This window comes from Varanus komodoensis, unplaced genomic scaffold, assembly GCF_004798865.1.
Source record: "Varanus komodoensis strain SLA01 unplaced genomic scaffold, ASM479886v1 scaffold7_3, whole genome shotgun sequence".
NCBI lineage: Eukaryota > Metazoa > Chordata > Lepidosauria > Squamata > Varanidae > Varanus > Varanus komodoensis.
In genome coordinates this window covers 11,854,917-11,869,460 of record NW_025336480.1, presented here as the reverse complement: position 1 = coordinate 11,869,460, position 14,544 = coordinate 11,854,917, and the positions used below count along the sequence as shown (strand labels likewise).

Sequence of the window (14,544 nt, the reverse complement as noted above, 5' to 3'; positions counted from 1 at the left end):
CGTCGCCGCGGCGGACGGCGTGCTCTCGGGAGGCCGCGGCGGCTCGCAGGCGCAGCGTTGCGCCCCGCGCCCGTGCGCCGAGCCGAGCCGTGCCGCCTCGCCGGGAGCCCAGCCAGAAAGGCCGCCCCCGCCGCACCCGCGCGGACCCCTCTCCCGGAGCGGCGGCGGCGGCGGCGGCGAGGGACCGCGCCGGAGCGGGCGCCTGGCCATCGCCAAGGAACCTTTTCACAAGGCGAGCGTGTCCCGGGCCTTGTTTGCTTTGCAAACCGCTCGCTGGAAAGAGCGGCCGACGGGGCTGCGAGAAGGCCATTTACCACTTTGGGGTTTTCATGTAACCGCTTGAACTCGCCTCGTTTACTCTCGGCGCTCTCAGGTGAGTCCAGGAGAAACAGAGAGACTTAAAACGGATGACTTAAAGGAGATGAGGCCAGACGGGTTTAGGGCTCATTTATTTTGGATTTCCAACGCGTGCAATAGCTGCACAACCCAATACTTTAAAAAGCAGTCTAAATACACTTCGGGGAATGGAAGCCAAGTCACGAATTCCTGTTCGGAGTCCAAGACACAAATCAAAGCGAATTAAATGTTGTTTGCTAGCGTCCTTGCGGTGTACACAGGCCGCTTGTTTGTTTGTGGTTTGTGTGTGTGTGTGATTCACGGGCAACACTTCCTCCTCCCTGGATCAAGTGGCACAAGTGTTATCTGGGTTTTTCATATAGCCCCTGATCCAGCAAAGGTTAAGCTCTTTGAAATCCACTCTCATTTCAAATAGGGGGAGCTAAGTAACTTAATATCCACTGTTGAAATCAACGTGGTTTTTCAGTGATGGCGACCTATGCTTCTCTTTTTTTAATTGAATAAATAATAGCGTGGTATACACATAGTTAGGCAGACGTTCCACTACAATGTATACATGACAGTACATAAAAAAATAAAATGAGATCCTAACAAAATTTCATAGAAGGAGAGAGAGCTTCCAATAATGGCATTAAATGTCAGCATTTAGTACACACACACACTTATACCAACTCACCCCCTCCCCCACTCTACCATAGTTAAACACAATAGTCAATGGTGGAGAGCCACAATTCCATTATTTTATTACTTTCTCAGGAGAAAGCAGTTTATTTTAATAAAGTTGCTCAAAAGAAAAGTACTGCGGGGTATACAAACTGCCAACTGTAGACTGATGCTGGTAATTTTGCAAAATTCTGAGTGTTCTGATTGTCAGCTCCCATTTATGTATTCCCCTAGACATGCAGAGTAGGTAAACATATATGAAGGCATAGTTCTAATACTACTTAAAGCTACTTACATACTATCAGTGTGAAAACTGATTGCAGGTCTTGGTACTACAAAATCAGAGTGGTTTTGCACTAACAAATAAATCTGTTCATCTGGACTGATTAACAAAAAGCGCAATCCTAAACTGCTGCACTAGAAAAAAGTCTGAGCAAAATAGTACTTGCTCTTCCTAAGTACCTATAATAAGGCTACCAAAATTACTTCATTGTTGCTACTTACATTTGAAAGTAAGTTTGCATTTGGAAACACTTCCCCAAAATATCACAGGAAGCAATCCCTTGAGAGTGAGTCCCTTTGGTCAGTGGGATTTATCTCTGGGGGAATATTTTTGTGCCAATGCGCAGGATCAGGCTGCAAGCTAGAAGTTTGCCTGACTATAATCACAGACTTCTGCATAAATGCATGATTATTATAGATCCCTACAAAGTTTTCTTGGAAAATCGGATTGCCAAGATATTTGTGCGAACAGTGCAATCCTATATACATCTACTCAAAAGTAAGGCCACAACTGTGTTTAATCAAAGTTGCTTTCTGGCAAGTACCTATAGAAGTGCAGCCTAAGTCAGATCATCAATTCCCTTTCCAATTTTTTCCAGATTGTAGAATAACCTCCTATGTCTGCAAAAATAAACTTTATCTAATTTGATAGATATATGCGTATTCTTAACTATAAATAAAGGCGTACACTGGGAGCAATATGCAGCCAAGTTAACTACCATATATGTAGTGCAATCCAAAGCATTTTTACTTGGAAACCAATCTGTTGAGTTCAAGAGAGTTCCAATCAAGTTGTGCACCTAGGATCACATCTCTGTCCCTTAAATCAATGGGACTTTCAACAGCTGAATTAAGCTTGCATTAATATTTCTCTCACTGAAGTGAGTGATACTTAGAAATGCCTTAGCCGTGGCTGGATCTTGTTCTGGAAATGTTTGTTCATTTACTTGCTGTTAAATCTTATGCATGTCTACTCAGAAGTAAGGACTGTTGTATTCCGTGGGACTTTCTCCTAATAAGTGGACGTACTATTGCAGCCTTGACATCAGAGATTGAAAGCAGCATCTTAATGTGTGTGTGTGTGTGGAAAAAAACCCTCATACCTGTTTTAATCATACAGATACAAGTAGATTTTAGGTTTTCTGGGGAACTGTATGCACAAATACACACAGTCTGGCACTTTGAAAGCAAAAATAATTCAAATATCCATCAAAATCCTTATTTAAAAGTTTAGACGAGGGTTAAATTTGAAGATACTCTATTTTCTTACTGTTCTGCTGTTTTTAACTTTTAAACAATTCCCACATTTTACACAGCTGAAAAACTGATCCAAGTGTAGGAGTCCAAAACTCCTCAAGTATATAACATTTAAGTTTCATGGAAGCCTCATTTTGGCTAAGTAAATAATATTGGGGGAGGGCTTTTATGTATTATTTACCCTCTTGGCACGATAGGAAAATGTCCAAAAACAAGTACAAAAACCCTAGCCATGAGTTTCCCATTATTTAGAGGCAGCAGCGACTCCAAGATGAGGACATTCTTGTGCTTCCCCCCCCCCGTCTCTTAAAAATGGCTTGTCCCTTTTAAACACAACGTCCGCCTCTCTGTGTGTGCAGCTTTCAGAGTCTTCTGCATGCAAGTAGGATGGTTCCATCCATTCCGATTTGACTGCTCCTTATTTCTTTGGTAATGGAAAAATCCCGAGTCGTATTTGGCGAGGCTGACGAGCCGGTTCCAAACCGAGAGCTCTCGCTCTGTTCAGCTGGGGGACGGCGGGGGCAGGAACTTCCGCGGCATCCAGACCCCTCGCCCAGAGCAGGGTGGCTGCCCTGGCCCGGGCTCGGGGCGGGGGCGCGAGCGGGGCGCTGCGGCTTTTTCTGCCCCGGGACTGACTGCGCGTCGTTTTGTCTCCCCGCGCCTGGCCCTTTGCTTTCCAGAGAAGGAGCGAAGCGGCGTTCAGAAAAGCGACGACGGGAACGCGGATGACCCGGCGAAGAAGAAGAAGCAGAGGCGGCAAAGGACTCACTTTACCAGCCAGCAGCTGCAGGAGCTGGAGGCCACTTTCCAGAGGAACCGCTACCCGGACATGAGCATGCGGGAGGAGATTGCGGTGTGGACCAACCTCACCGAGCCCCGAGTCAGGGTGAGCCGCTGTTCGCGTCTCCGAGGAACCGCCTGTTAATCCCGCCACTTCGCCGGCTGTCTGGAGACAGCGCGAAGCCGGCCAGTAAAAGGCTGGTCGGTCGGCTGCAAGCTGCCCAGGGCACTGGCTGCCTTTCCAGGCACTGACTCGGAAGTAAGTCCCACTGTGTTCAATTGGGCCTACTCCCAAGTAAGTGTGCAGAGATCGCTGCCCCAAGAGTGCTTAAAGGCGAAGCTTAAGGTGTTTTTGTTGGAAAACCCAAAGGCGCCGGCGCGTAAAAAAGGAGTCCGGGGTGAAAGCACAGGCCGTCCTGGTTGGTTATTCGGGAAGGAGGAAGCGAGCGGGCAGAAAACAAATCCTGCAGCAGGCGGCTCTGTGCTGCTCCCCCCCCCCCCGCCGTCATCCTCACCCAACTTGTGTCAATTCCACTTTTTGCTCTAACGGGTGGGGGAACACGACGGCGTAAATAGATTCGTGTGTGCGCTCAGAAGGCTCCTTCTGCTGGCTCTCCAGGCGCCGAGCCCTGCATCAAGAGGCAGGACCTTCCTGGCCACAGTGAAGATGGGGGCTGCGGGGCGGAGGAGGTCTTCCTCGCTGCAGTGTGAAGGCGCAGAACAAAAGGGAAGGACCAGGGCTGTGCAAAGCAAGAGCTCCGCGCCCTGTCCTCCTAGCCTCTCCTAACGCTCCCGATTTTAAACGTCTCGGCCTGAAAAAGCCAGCCCGAGCAGTCGAGACTGCGCCGCCGAGGGCGCTTGCCCAGGAGGGAGTCCCGTCCAGCAAAGCGAGCTTTGCTTCGGGGCACATGCGCTGTGAAGCGCGGCCGCACGGCCCAATCCAGCGGAGCCGGCCTGCAGCGCCGGGGCTAAGGCCGACTCCCAGCCATTTTGACTGGGAGGGAAGCCTCCCGCTAGTCCCAGGCAAATGCGGGTAGGACTGCAACCCACACCCGCTTTTCCCCAAGCCAGTTCCTCGGGAGTAAGCTCAATGGGATTTGCTCGCGCGTCCAGGGGGCGTCATCCTGGCTCTAGCCTTAATCCGAAGTGCATCCCGTGCTAACCTGGGTGCTGTACGGCCCGCAGTCTTGGAATTAAATCGCACTGAAACTCGCGTCTGAGTAAACGGGATCGTGGCTGAGAAGCGCGTGAGAACGCAAGAACCCTACACTTTTACAGGGTTGGGCTCCTTAGGAGCCTTCGCTGCTGGGGAAAGTTCAAGCTGGAGTAAACCCGCCGGTCGATTGGGACGCCTCTTCCGTCAATTATGGAGCAGGCCAAGCCCAGATGCGAGAGCGGCAGTGAGCAAGCCTGGGACTCTGGTATAGGAGGGACTCCAAGCAGCGAAGTTTCAGACGGAACCCGGCAAACAGAGGGAGCGGGCGGCGTATTTAAAATAAAAGTCGCCTCGCCACCTCTCAGTTACACTGATTTTTAATAACTCCTGTATAGGAGGGAGAAGGGAATGCCGCTTGGGTCGCCAGCTATTGTCCTCCTTTTGTATCTAGCTTGGGAAAAACAAGAAGAGAAGCATCCTTCAGATTTACTGTTCTCCCCTAGATTAATTAAATGCAGCCATTTAATACTAGGCAGGAAATCTATTTTCTCTTCGGGCGATTGTTCAGAGAAAGAGAGATGGCGGGGGAACGCGGGCATCCGGGGAAATAGGCTTTATAAACGCGCTCTTCTTCGCCGAGCCGGGGGCGGAGGGGGGGCGGACCTCGGAAAACAAAAATTATTTCGTCCTTAGATCTAGACAAGCGGCGACCGCGGGAGGTCCCCGTGCTGCTTGGCCCCAGCTAGAACTTCGTTTGTGGCGTGTAGCCCTCGCGGGTTGCAGGAGATGCTGAACTGCAGCCGGGTGTAGGAAATTTCCGGGGCAGGGCAAATAGAAGCAGATCAGGGCAGAAGGTTTAATCTTTAATTTGTTCCCCCTCCCTCCCTCTCTCTCTCTCTCTCTCTCTCTCTCTCTCTCTCTCCCGGTTTGTGCGCGCGCGAGAGAGAGAGGGAATCGCCTCGAGGAGTCAGGTCAGGCGTGCCTCAACGAATCCGCAGAGCACTCCGAAACGCCAGGACTGGTTTACCCGGGATGCTTGTCCCACTCTGGCTGGGTCCTCCAGACCTGGAGATCGCGCAGGGGCCTCTCTCGGGCGGGCGGGCGGCCGAGCGCGGGTCCCGCGTGCTCTCCCGGCGCGCAAGGCTCGGCGGCGGGGCAGGCGCGGGGCAGCTGCACGCTCCGCTCCGCTCCGCTCCGCTCCGCACTGCAGGGCTGCATGGCAGCATTCGTTGCCGAAAAAATCAAATTAAAAAAAAAAAATCGAGCGTTGGCGTCTCTTTCACGGGGAGGTGCCTCTCGCGCGGTCCCTCGGGCTTAAAATTAAAATGCCGGGCGCGAGTTCAGCCAGGATCAAGGACTGCAGAGGCTGAAGTGCTGTCGACCTCGGTGGGACTTCATCCCGGTGCGCTGAAAGTCGTCCGAGGACCAGGCTGCCACCCCACTGAAGCTTATCTGGGAATACGACCTATTGAATTCGCTGGGATTCACTTCGAAGCAATGACGTACGGAATTAAGCTTCCAAACATATACTAACCTCTTACTTGAGGGCAAGCTCTATTACCGTGAAACCGACTGAGGAAAAGGCGTTCAAAGCGCAGTAGACCTTCAGCTGTGTCGTGTCTTTGCGGAGAAATAAATCCCAGTGAAATGAATGCTCCTTGAAGCTGGGCTCGGGTGCTGCATTAATGTGAGAATGTGAGAGAATACAAACTTCCTAAAATCAAGCGAAAGCGATCTTGAAATCTAGGTAGTACTTCTCCAGGGTCCCCTCCCCTTTAGGCCACCTGTTATTGTAATGTATTGGTTGTTTTAACACTAACCGCCCGATTCACAAACTTGGCTTTTTAGTTGATGGACCCGCCATCCTGATCATGTCCAACTGATTTCAGTGGAAGTTAATTTTAAGCAGATGGCCTTTAGACCGCAGGTTGAGGCTAAGTACATTCTGCTGGAATTAAAGCAACTTCAGGTTCAGTGTTTAGGATCAAAATGACAGTCCCACTGCTTTTGGTTTTAAACGGGGTGGGCGTTGTGGTGGGCATTGTGGAGCACAAAGCAAACAAAACAAAATCGCACTTTCCACCTTAGGGCGTTTAACTGGAAATAGAACTGAGGTAGATTTTGTTGAACTCAGCCAGCAAAATACGTCCTGTGAGTACTGACGGATTTGCTGACACAGTAGCCACAAAGTGGCACTAGATTTAAATTCAGGATGGGTTCATTTGGGAGTATGTGGGGTGCAAGAACTCACAGAATTTTTATTGGTCTCTTGCCTGCAAATGCAGAGAGTCGCTGTTCTTTGTTTTTGTTTAAAGCTGCCCAATAGCAGAAAATAACTTGCTGTGGTGGGAGGATTAGCATTTTATTAACTTTCTCCTTGCTTGTGTTTGCTCTGGATGTTTAGTGCACTAGATTTGTTAGTGGTTGTCCCTTCCCCTCCTCACATTGTGCTTTTAGGAGGAGGAATTAGTCCTATAGTGCTGGAGGTGCGGGTGTATTTACAACTCACTGAATACAGTTTGTTAGACAACTACCAGGAATTCAAGGCAAGGTCAAAAATGCCTATTGCATTTAGTATTTCCATGTTGTGTTCTCCTAAATTCTTTTAGGATGCAATCCTAGCATTTCCCAGCTAATGTGGCTGGCTGGGAGTTACAGGACTTTTTCTGCCAAAACCTGCTCAGCATTGTACCTTTAATGGACCCTAAGCAGCAACCACCCTAGAGGGACTAATGATACACCAGAGAAAAAGTTATTGGGGATTCCCTGAAATCAACTAGGGGAAACCAGTAAAATTTCTCCCTTGGAGGAACATGGCCTGCCATGAAGTTAAGGGTTGTTGTGTGGGGGTAAAATTATGCATTCTTTATATATTTATTAAGAGAGGTGTAATGCGGGGTGAATATTGGGACCAAAGTGCAGGCACCACAATCCAACCTGCCCGACAGGTTGGCCACCCAGACAGCAGAAGAAGCAAGCTACATCATATTCCTGCGGTCATGTTGTTGCTGTGAGTTAAGTGAGCTTAAAATGCAAAATTGCATATGCTCAGAGTACTATTATGAATAATAATATAACTTTAAAACCAAGTTTTGTTGAATGTGGTGTTCTAACATACCAGCTGAGAACTGTCATTGAAATGGTATTAGTGAGAAATGTTAGTTGTGTGTTTCATAGCTGAAGTACCACTCACAGGCATCTAAAGGGGCCCCAGCTTAGGCTGTTAAGTCCAGGTCTTAGCTATACCAGTGTAATGAAGGAGAGTCACAAAATGCAATGGTCCTTCTAAGTCATGCTCATAGTATTGCAGTCTTTAGTCATTCAGTCGGTTTCCATCATGGTTTCGGTTTCACATGGGTATCCAAAAAGGAAGGTCAGCTGATTGCTCCGATGTAACGAGCATTGGATCAAAACCTTAAATGGCTTGGAAATCCCAAGAGGTTGGACCCTCCCCCACGCCCTTCAAAACTGAAATAAGGCTACAATCCTAAATGTAACTAATCCAAAGTTGGTTTGATTGTATTCTGTAGTGCTTACTTCCAGAGAAGGATGTGCAAAGCTGCAGTTCTTTGTGATAAACCATACCAAAAGTTTTGGGCAACAAATATTTTCCAAAAGAATGGTTTTTTTTTTTTCAAATTTCATATTGTATTTAGTGAAGAGTGAGAAATTAAAGCTGTAGTCCTACTCCCATTTGTTAGGGAAAACATATTACTGAAGTCATCAAGACTCAATAAGATCAGGATCTTAAAATTCTCCCTAAACATAGATGGTAGTGAGTAACAAGCCCTATCTTAAAAACATGACATGTCAGTAAATTTTGGTACAATCCAGCTAATGCTAATCATTTTTAAGCCCAACTGAAAGCCCCCACCTCCATGTGACATGTATATCCTATTCTTGCTGCTTTACTCAATATATGTACCAGTCTGTTCCAAGATGTATATACGTAATTAGTAAGGCATAGGATTATAGCCACAAGGGCAGCCTAATTATCCCAGTGCAATCAAGAGCTGAATTGGACCCTCTTTCACTCTCATTCTAAATCTGCATCTTATTTTCAGACATTCCACTTTAGCCCATATACCTACAGTATAAGATGCTCTAAAGAGGGAGCACGAAGCGCAGACCAAATCTCTGACCTTAATAACCTTGTCAAAGCAATCAGTCCCAGAAGTAGAAAATAAGGAATATTTCCAAATCAATGTATCTCTAAGGTTTGTCATAAATGGTACTTATAGGTGGCAAATAAAAAACCGAAGAGAGCTTTCCCAGCTCCTTCTCATCTTCTTCTTCCTCTTTCTTCCCCAGCCTCTAAACTACCCTTCTCCACTTTCCACCTTTCTGAGGATGTATTTTCTAAAATTCTAGTTTAACCATACCAACCCTAATTTGTGAAGAGGACCTTCCTTTAAAATATTCAAAAGCTATCATTAAAACTATTAACCTCTTTCAGGAAATTCCTGTCTGGAAGTGCCTTCTGAAAAGCGAATTACAGGTTTTGAGCATGTTTCCTTTCTTCTTGTCCTCTTTTAAATTTATAACGGATTCTTTCTCCTCAAAATTTCCTTTGCTGTTGATTTCTCCATAAGACCCACCACCACCTCTACCACAGGAAACAGCTGAAACCCTACTAACAAGTGATTTTATAAGGGGTGGGGAGACACTACACTGGGCCAGAAAATCCTGAATACACTTACCTGGAAGTACACTGAATTCCGTGGGACTCACCTCTGCCCAGCCATGTACAGGACTGCACTGTGGTACACACACGCACCCCTTGAATAATGGAGCAGTCTTCCCGCGGCTCTGGCTCAAAGGAAATACAGTTCTGCAGGCAGGGGGCCTCCACTCTGAAAGTTTGCTTGAATGAGGTCTTCTCTCTGCTGGATCTCCTTAGCCAGCACTTTGAAAGCTCACAGACACAGGCAATTCCAGAGGCCAGTATTTTCCAGTGGGGAAGCAAAAGACTTCTAACCCAGAGCAGAAAACACGTGGATGCCACCCTTAAATGTGCAGCAGCTCTCTGAAAGGATGCTGAACAGGATCTGGCTGTGTCCTGCTTCAGGTTACGAGCTGGGTGGCTTTTCCTGTTCTCTGGGCCTCGGATTTTTTATGAAAGGCCACTCAACATGTTTTCCTAAAGATACCCTTTCGGAAAATCTCCCTCAGATTCCTCCCTCCTCATTTGACTTTTTTTTTTTTTGAAAGATCAGATGGAGGCAGCCAGCCAACTCCCATCCAGTAAGGACTATCAGTGCTGAATACAGGCAGATGCTGCCTTCATTCAAAGGCAAAAGGAGGGCTCTGATTTGGCCCTTGAGCTGCATTTCCCCAACTACAACTCCCATCATGCCTGGCCATTGGCTGTGCTGGTGGGATGGATGGCAGTTGCTGTCCAACATTTCCACTGCATCAGGTTGGGAAATGTGGCCTTGGGCATACTTATCCAATCCAATACCGCTTTTATCGTCTGTAAAAGGGGGATTGTTGTTGCAACAGTCCTAGCAAAAGGACAAAAGCAGATTTGACATGCGCCAGTGTCTGGACTTGCCAGGGGTTGCTCAGGAGAAAACGAAATATACAGGGAGGGGATGAGCAACAGACATGTTGGTCTGCAACAAAAGGATGACTGAAGGCAATACAGAGCCTCTTAAAGAAGGCTTCCCCAAACTCCAGTTGTGTGAAGTCACAACTCCCATCATCCCCAGTCAGTAGGCTTTGTCATGTGACCAAGTGTTTAAGGATACACAGATCCTATTCCTATTCTAGCTGAATTAGCATGACCAGTTGTGTTCGTGTGTGTGTGTCACACAAACACGTGGCTGCTCAGCAGATCAGCATTAAACCTTGCCTTCTCTTTTAAAAGAGTGATGCTGGGCCTCATACAGAGTGTTCTTCCCTCTGCTCTAGGTCCCCATTTCTTAAATGCAAGTGTGTGTTGTGTACTCATTCGTGTGTTTCCCCTGGCAAGGCTCCTGAGCTACAGGGCCAGGAATTCTGCAGACAATTCATTAACTGGACACGACGATGCAATGATTAGCCCTCTGCTGAGCAGCAGCAGTTCTGCAGTTCCCCTCGACGTCCTGACCTCCCTGGGACCATAACTCCCAGGACTCCTGGCCACGAGCTGTGCTGACTGGGGCTGATGGGAGTGGGCATCGACCCCATCGGGAAGGCGCCCGGGCGGGAGAAGATGCCTTCACGGCCTTCTGTGCCGCTCTTGCAGGCTCGCTAAGTTTCGGGCGTCCCAGCTGCAAGAGCCGCACTCGCAGCACCGCGGGCCCGGCAGCGCTGTGGGAGGGCGGGCGGCGCCTCAACCGGCCCCAGCCCGGGGGAGGGGGCTGCAGGTGGCCCCGGTGGCGCTGCGGCTGCCGTCACGCTTAAGCCCGCGGGCGTGCCTCGTCTCCTCCTGTCCCGTCCGCAGGTGTGGTTCAAGAACCGGCGCGCCAAGTGGCGGAAGCGGGAGCGCAACCAGCAGATGGACCTGTGCAAGAACGGCTACGTGTCGCAGTTCAGCGGCCTGATGCAGCCCTACGAGGACGTCTACGCCGGCTACCCGTCCAACTACTGGCACGCCAAGAGCCTGGCGCCCGCGCCGCTCTCCTCCAAGAGCTTCACCTTCTTCAACTCCATGAGCCCGCTCTCGTCGGCGCAGTCCATGTTCTCGGCGCCCAACACGCTGCCCTCCATGAGCATGCCGTCGTCCATGGGCCACTCGGCCGTGCCCGGCGTGCCCAACTCGGGCCTCAACAACCTGAGCGGCTCCTCGCTCAACTCGGCCATGTCGTCGCCCGCCTGCCCCTACGGCCCGCCGGGCTCCCCCTACAGCGTCTACAGGGACACTTGCAACTCCAGCTTGGCCAGCCTGCGGCTCAAGTCCAAGCAGCACTCGAACTTCGGCTACGGCGGCCTGCAGAGCCCCGGCTCCACCCTAAACGCCTGCCAGTACAACAGCTGACGGGCTTTCCCCGCCGTGAAGGAACCGCGGCTGCGCTCCGGAGGGGGGGAGCGGTGGAGCGGAGGGGCGGCGGCACGGACCGGCCAGCAGTCTCCGGCCAGGAGAGAAGGAGAAGACGCGGAGGACGCCCGAGTCGAACCTAAGTACATGGATGAGTTGCAATTGTTTTTTTTCTCCTCTGGATGATGCGGGTTTTGTATGCGTGTTTACTTGAACTTGCACAGGACTTTCTTCTGTAAGCGTCCACTTTATACGAGAAAATGCGGTAACGGTTGACGGGGGGGGCAATGGCGAGAGATGGTTTTGCGGGCTGCGTGGCTTGGGGGGCTCTCTGTGGTAGCGGGTGGGGAGACGAGGCGTGGCCCGGCGTGGCCGCCTCAGGAAGAAAAGGGGCGGAGCTTCTCCTGCAGGAGCGGGGCGGGCTCGGAGACGAAGGAAGACACTGCGAGCAAGTCTCCGTCACGTGGCGAACTTCTGCAAGGCTGTATTTATCTGTTTGCTTAGCCGTTGCATTACAATGTTGTTTTTCCAATGCATGACTCTTGGAGAGATTTGTTTCTTTAGCTGAAAGCGATGAGGACCCAATCATTCCGCTCACTAAGCAGCTGATAAGGTTCCTACCTCTTTCTCATTTATTCCCTTCCAAGACGGCAGTATCCCTCTACTTTCTTCCCTTTAAAAAGGAACTTTTCAGAAACGCTCCCCCTTTCAGAGACTTACCCTGATAATCAAATTATCATGCATTCTTATTTAAAGGGTTTTTTAATTTAAAAAGAAGAAAGGAAAGAGTTCTCCTAGAGAATTTACGGGGTGGGGGATTTAAAGACAGAGGAAAGGACTATCCTAAAATGTTGTTGATACTGCATCTGAAAGAAAGGAGTCGAGTAACCTCACAGATGGGGAAAGTGTTCGAAAAAGTGACTTGTTTTTCCATCTCTGAACAAAAAGCAAGGAACCCAAACAAGAAATCTTAAAGGTGTTATAAGGTGTAAGTGTAGATAATACTTAAAATGAGTTGTTTTTTGTTGGCAAATAAAAAACCTATGGAAATAATGAATATGATCTTTAAATATTAATATGCATACAAAAACACATATGAAGTTTTCTTGCAGACATATTTGTTGCTTCTTTCTGTCGATACTTATTATCTGTAGATGACAAAGAAACATAATATAAAATGCACAAGGTACTTCTTTCCCAGTGTATTCCCACCTGTGGTAACCGTTACGCTGGATGTTTCAATAACGCTGTTGTGGAGGATGCAGTATATATATTGTTTTATAAGTTATGTTTTTGTGATTTTTTTCCAAAATTAAGAGCATGGGAATAAAAAGAAGAAAACCTCCTAAAATGGTTTCACTTTTTAATTATTATTTCTAAACTTTCTAATTCAAGTATATCCTGAAGAATGTTTTAACAGTTGACACTCAGCACCACGATCTTGTGGCTCTGATTCTTGTTAGTTTCATCAGAACACTTGGGTTACCGGGCAGTCTAAAATGCAACAAATAAATAAAAATCATAGAATGAGCCAAACCTGTAAAGATGGTGCTCTTTCAGAAATAATCCTAATGGACTGTGTGCCTGGACACCAGTTGCTGAGGTACATGGGTAGGAAGCTGCAGTTACACAAGCAGCGGCCTGCTCGTGAGATCCTTTGGGCAGCTGGTTGACCACTGCTGGCAGAGGGCTGCGCTAGGTGGCCCTTTGCTGTGACCCAGCTGGGCTCTTCTTATGCTGCTTCCTGCAACACTAGCACTGTAGCTTTGACCCAGAACACACATTCACAGTGGGAATGACCGCCCACATTGGCACAGCCCCCTAAACACGCTCCTCTGTGCATCAGTTCCAGGGAATGGGTTACCAAGCTGCAGTCTCACTGTCACAATATTAGATAAGCTCCAGTGTCATGAAAGAAATTTACATTGCAATTCTATGCATTTCTACTCAAGAGCATATATATACACATCTAGGTAAGTGTACAGGATTGTAGGTATATAGAACAGGTGTTGGGACAGGACATCAACAGCACAATCCTATATGTTACCTGCTCAAAATACATATTCCGAGGTGAAGGGGCTAAATTCCAGCCAAATGAATGGGTATAAGTTTGTGGGCAAAGTGGAAGGGGAACTCCTTCCAAAAATCAAAGGTAGAACTTGTAACTCTTAATGGTGAAGGTTCCAGAAACTGGGAGAAAGGTAAGTTGCTCCTAAACATGTTTGTAGAAGTAAGGTCCATACTGAAATGAATGGACTTCCCCCTGCTGCTGAAAGTAATACTGGAAAACTAGAGATAGCTAATGACAGAGTTTTATCGGAATAGTATGAACCTATATATCTCATTGGAACCCCATTACATTCAGTGGGACTCTTCCCAGGAAAGTGTCAAGGACTGCAGCTGTTCTTGTGCCAAGTTTTAGGAGAAGCAGCAAGAACACTTTGAAGTTCAATCAATTGGTTGAGCTAGAGCTATTTCTTCCAATAAAAATGTGCAGAGGGAAATGGATGCAGAGGTTTTTGAGAAGGAACAGAGTTAACAGAGAGGGCAAAGAGCCATGAAATGCAAAGGTGGCTGTATGACTATGACATTTCCTGTGCAGATCCTGAATGGATCCAAGCTGAAAGAAAAGTGACCTATTCACAACAATATGACATTAGAAATTATTAAGGCTGCAATCCTAGGTAAATTTAAACAGGGAGTTGCAGGCCTCTCTACTGTCTAAAATTGCACCTTAAGTGAGATGGGAATGGATTCCACTATAATCCCCCAATTTATTTTCTTTTATTTAAAAATGTCAACAACCTGCAGGAGAAAGTTGATTTTACTGATGCTTTTACTCAGGGTATTGCTAGGATAGAAACCCCTTCCTAATACCTCTGACCTAAGAGCACCTGGAAGTTAAACGCTCCACTGCAATCATTTAGACTTTCCTGGTAAATGTGTTACCTTGCAAAATTCAAAGTGGAGGAGAATCTTTCAAATTGACAAGACACAATTTCCTCTTTCAGGAAGCCCATTCTTGCACGGAAGGTGCCCATTGAAGTTAAGCCTTTACTTTTAAGTACACATAGGTAGTCCTGGCAGG

The 14,544-nt window shown here is 47.9% G+C and overlaps 1 protein-coding gene across 1 annotated transcript in view; it reads left to right on the top strand.

Moving 5' to 3' along the window:
- The window catches only part of PITX1 (paired like homeodomain 1), a 13,719-nt gene extending 2,263 nt beyond the window's left edge, over window positions 1–11,456 (top strand). The window contains exons 2-3 of the mRNA XM_044454469.1: window positions 3,240–3,445; window positions 10,923–11,456. Coding sequence (XP_044310404.1) covers window positions 3,240–3,445; window positions 10,923–11,456 — 740 coding nt within the window. The remainder of the gene's footprint in view (window positions 1–3,239; window positions 3,446–10,922) is intronic.
- Window positions 11,457–14,544: the final 3,088 nt, after the last annotated feature.